Below are 3,766 nucleotides of genomic sequence, written 5' to 3'. Positions count from 1 at the left end.
GAAATTAAAAGTTTTAAAAATGAAAATTTGATTGTTGRCATTTTTGATTTGAATAGTTTTGAAATAATGGATTATGAAGGAATGTAAAGAGCTTTTAACTTTTAACTTAACTTTTTGAACGAAACGGCAAATACATTTTTTATGACATACTTTAATTATTGCACTTCCTTTAAGTACGTTTTACACATTTATATTTATGCTATTAATTATAACACGTGATCCTTGCATTATTTTAAAAATAAATAGCTAAATATTACATTATCTTCACAGTTAATATTTAAAAAATAAGCTGTCTTTGTGTTTTTCGCTTGTAAATATGTTGGTTTGTTTGTATGGAATGTCATGAGGTAATGAATGGGCGGAGCAATGAAGCATTCAAACATGCAACTTACATGGAATTAATGATCGATCTTAGCCGTCGCCATACTTGCATGTTATACACAWTAATCACACACACACGTACATGCACACACACATTATTATTTGTATATTGGATGCATTATATAAAAAGGTATGAAATATCAACTAAGTAACTGATATTCATTGGCATTATTTTGAATCGCCAACTTTTTTTTTCGCTGCAATTAATTAATATTTTACAGCTAAGTTATTTGCTTTGAGAATTCATTAAACATACGAACATCAAATCGTCGTTCGTCGCTCGTCGCTCGTCGATCAGCGATCGTCAATATGCCGATCCTGGKTTACAATAGTTGTTGTGCTGTGCCGCCATTTGCATATGGAATTCGCATAAAATTTTCATTTTTATTAACTAGTTTAGTGAAGTGTCTTCGAAAACGACCAAATGTTCTTCTAACTAACTACGCGGTATGCGAACTATTGGTGCGCGTGTGCGCAGTGTATTTGTGTGTGTGTGTGTGTGTGTGGGTGGGTTTGTGATATGTATGAAAAAATCATATTTATTGAGCGAGCAAATAGATTATTGTCAGCTTAGTGTTGTTGTTTATATTTATTTTGCGTTTTTCTGCGCTTGCTGTTATTACTGTTGTTGTTGTAGCCGATAATTACAAATTATTAATTAAACAACACTATGTAGATATTGCTGTCGTTGTTGTTGCTGTTGTAGTTGCGGTTTTAATTTCAACAATTTACATATTTACTATTTGTTGGTCATTAGGCGTTTATTTCTTGTGTTGGTGTTGTTATTGTTGTTGTTGTTATTGTTGTTTTGGTTGTAGTGATGCTTTGATTGCAATGATTAATTGCTTGAGATTTGCATTTTTCACTTTTGAGTTGCGGTTGTTGTTGTTATTGTACTTATTGCTATTATACCACAAAGTGTTGGGTGGGAGTGTTTGTGCATTAATTTCATATTGCAACTATTTATTTGTTGTTTTTATGTTTATGTTAACATTGAATGGCGTTTATGATTGATTATTAATAATTAATTATTATTTTGTAGTTATTCCTTTGTTATTTGCTAGTTGATTACCAGAGCCAAAGTAAACCATTAAAAAAAGGATCGAGAAATGCAATTTTCCCTAACGTTCAAGCATGAAGCTGATAGAATGAGTTTGATTGATTAATTAGAACTTCGTACCCTATAGATCTAATATTGGAGAGAAATTRAAATATTTTCATATTTTTCGAAACAAAAAATGTTTTCTATAGTTTTGAAAACAAAAAATATTTTCTTTACTTTCGGAAACAAAAATAAATTTATYTGATGTTTTTGAATTTAATATAAATACCCAACATTTTTTGGAAAATTTTCTAGATATAAAAATAATTATTTTCCAGATTTAAATAAAAATTTGAAGGGTTTTTTGAAAATCCGCGTCTCAAGAWACCTAATTTTTGTTTTTTTATCTTAATATTAACTGCCTTAAAACAGCTCCTTTTCCTCATCAATGAATTTTAGTAAAACTAAAAAAAATCATAATTGTGCTTCTTCAGCTACTCGATTACCCTGYTGCTGTTGCTTTATATTTATATCACCCGGTTAGCAGTATTTTGTTTTTGATTTTCTAATAAATTTAGTTTAAAATGAGTTTTTGTGTTGCAACTAAAATAAATTAATGAAACAATGCTAATACCAAATGTCTAGTACTATAATAAGTAGTAGGTAACTTTTGGTTGGGAGGTGGTGAGGAGTGAGGTATAGTTCGTAAACAAAAATACACAAGTAGACTTACCGCATTCAAGAGGCCGATAGTGGTGGGCGGCACCACATGCAGCGGCGTGTAGATTTCCTCGTTCTCCTGTCGCACGAACAGCATAACGCGTTCGCTGGTGGGCGGTGTAATGCGTCCGCGCTTCATTGGTGGCACAAAATCGCCCATGGCACTGGGTACTAGACCTTGATCTAGCAGGTGGTCCTTCTTGTCGCTGAAAGAGGAAGGCGAAAGCGTATGTGAATATATGTAAATATATAGAAATTAAATCAATAAATATTATTTTTAAAGGGTGTATTTTCGTCTAAAACTTTACTAAAGTTCGAAGTGAGGAAAAAAYAGAATGTAAACGTTTGTGATTTCATATGCATCTAAAAGTATTAAGCCACGAATGATTTCAAGTGTCAAGAATGTAAAGTTTATAGGAAAAACTTGTCTTTTAGAGAAAATTCAGCWTTCAGTTATTTGTTTCCTATTTATGGGCATCACACTCGAGCACATAAAGGCGCAACGATTTTTACATATACTCACGTCTGCACGTCGGGCGGAAAATGATTGTGGAATTTGAGTGTTGGCGCCGCCACTTTTTGGCCATGCAACAAGAATGGTGATGTGCCTTTGAGATCTGGTGCGCCGGTCAGTGAATCAGTCTCATGGCCATAAAAGCTCTGCAAAAAACAAAAAAAAAAAAAAATTAAATAATAATTGATTAGGCAACAAATTTCTTTAAAAAAATATAACGGTAAACAATATAATACTATAATAAGAGAAAAAAAATATAACAGTAAAAAAAAGTATATACTAAAAATAAAAAAAATAAAATTTCTATAATAATAATAATAAGAAAATATAATAAAAAGTTATATTCTAAAATATATGTTATATTTTTATATTGTAAGCAGCAAATATAAAGAAAAAGTGAGTTAGTCRAAATTCAAAGTRTAATTTGAATTGCGCCGAAAACTGAGCTACATATTTTAACTTTATTATTTTTCGCCCAAAAGTGTGCTATATATTTTTTACTTCACTTCTTCTCTCATATTTGTAATTTGATTTAATACTGTAATTTGAATTGCGCCAAAAACTGTGCTAYATATTTTAAATTTATTATTTTCTCCCAAAAGTAGGCTATATACTTTTTAACTTTACTTTTACGCCCATATTTTATTTATACTGTTAATAATTATAATAACTACAATTACATAAATACATAATAATCGATTTCCCGTTACTCACCTTTTCCATGTCATCGGCGGGCGAGAATAGTACCGGTGGCTTTTGCAAATCCTGCATTGTATAGAACTCTGAACGATCGGTAACCGGATGATATAGCTCATCGAGCTTCTTGCGTCCTGTGGCGGTCATTTTACGCTTAGCAGCGCGTCGCTCTTCATCACGTGTTTTGCGCTCGGCACCCTGTAAGCGARAAAGAAAAGAATTTCAATTAAATAACTCAAGAAAATGTGTTAAAACAAGTAACAATAAAAATAATGCGTCATTTGGTATTTAAGACGTCCATTGGGTATACACACACTCAGCCATATAAGCCAAATATGCGCGTATGTATACGCCACAAAGGCCAAACGGGGTCGGCGTTTTTATACCAATTAAGTGACAATGTGTCCCAGCAC

At 31.9% G+C, this 3,766-nt stretch overlaps 1 protein-coding gene across 1 annotated transcript in view; it reads right to left on the bottom strand.

Annotated features, from left to right (window-relative positions):
* The window catches only part of LOC108965212 (protein grainyhead-like), a 7,258-nt gene extending 3,711 nt beyond the window's left edge, over positions 1–3,547 (bottom strand). Inside the window, exons 1-3 of the mRNA XM_018927448.1 lie at positions 3,372–3,547; positions 2,667–2,803; positions 2,157–2,349 (exon numbers count right to left, since the gene is read on the bottom strand). Coding sequence (XP_018782993.1) covers positions 2,157–2,349; positions 2,667–2,803; positions 3,372–3,500 — 459 coding nt within the window. The 5' untranslated portion in view covers positions 3,501–3,547. The remainder of the gene's footprint in view (positions 1–2,156; positions 2,350–2,666; positions 2,804–3,371) is intronic.
* Between the last annotated feature and the right edge of the window lie 219 nt (positions 3,548–3,766).

The sequence above is a fragment of the Bactrocera latifrons genome, unplaced genomic scaffold (genome assembly GCF_001853355.1).
Source record: "Bactrocera latifrons isolate USDA-ARS-PBARC rearing strain unplaced genomic scaffold, ASM185335v1 scaffold_137, whole genome shotgun sequence".
Lineage (NCBI taxonomy): Eukaryota > Metazoa > Arthropoda > Insecta > Diptera > Tephritidae > Bactrocera > Bactrocera latifrons.
This window is presented reverse-complemented; position numbering and strand designations above follow the sequence as displayed.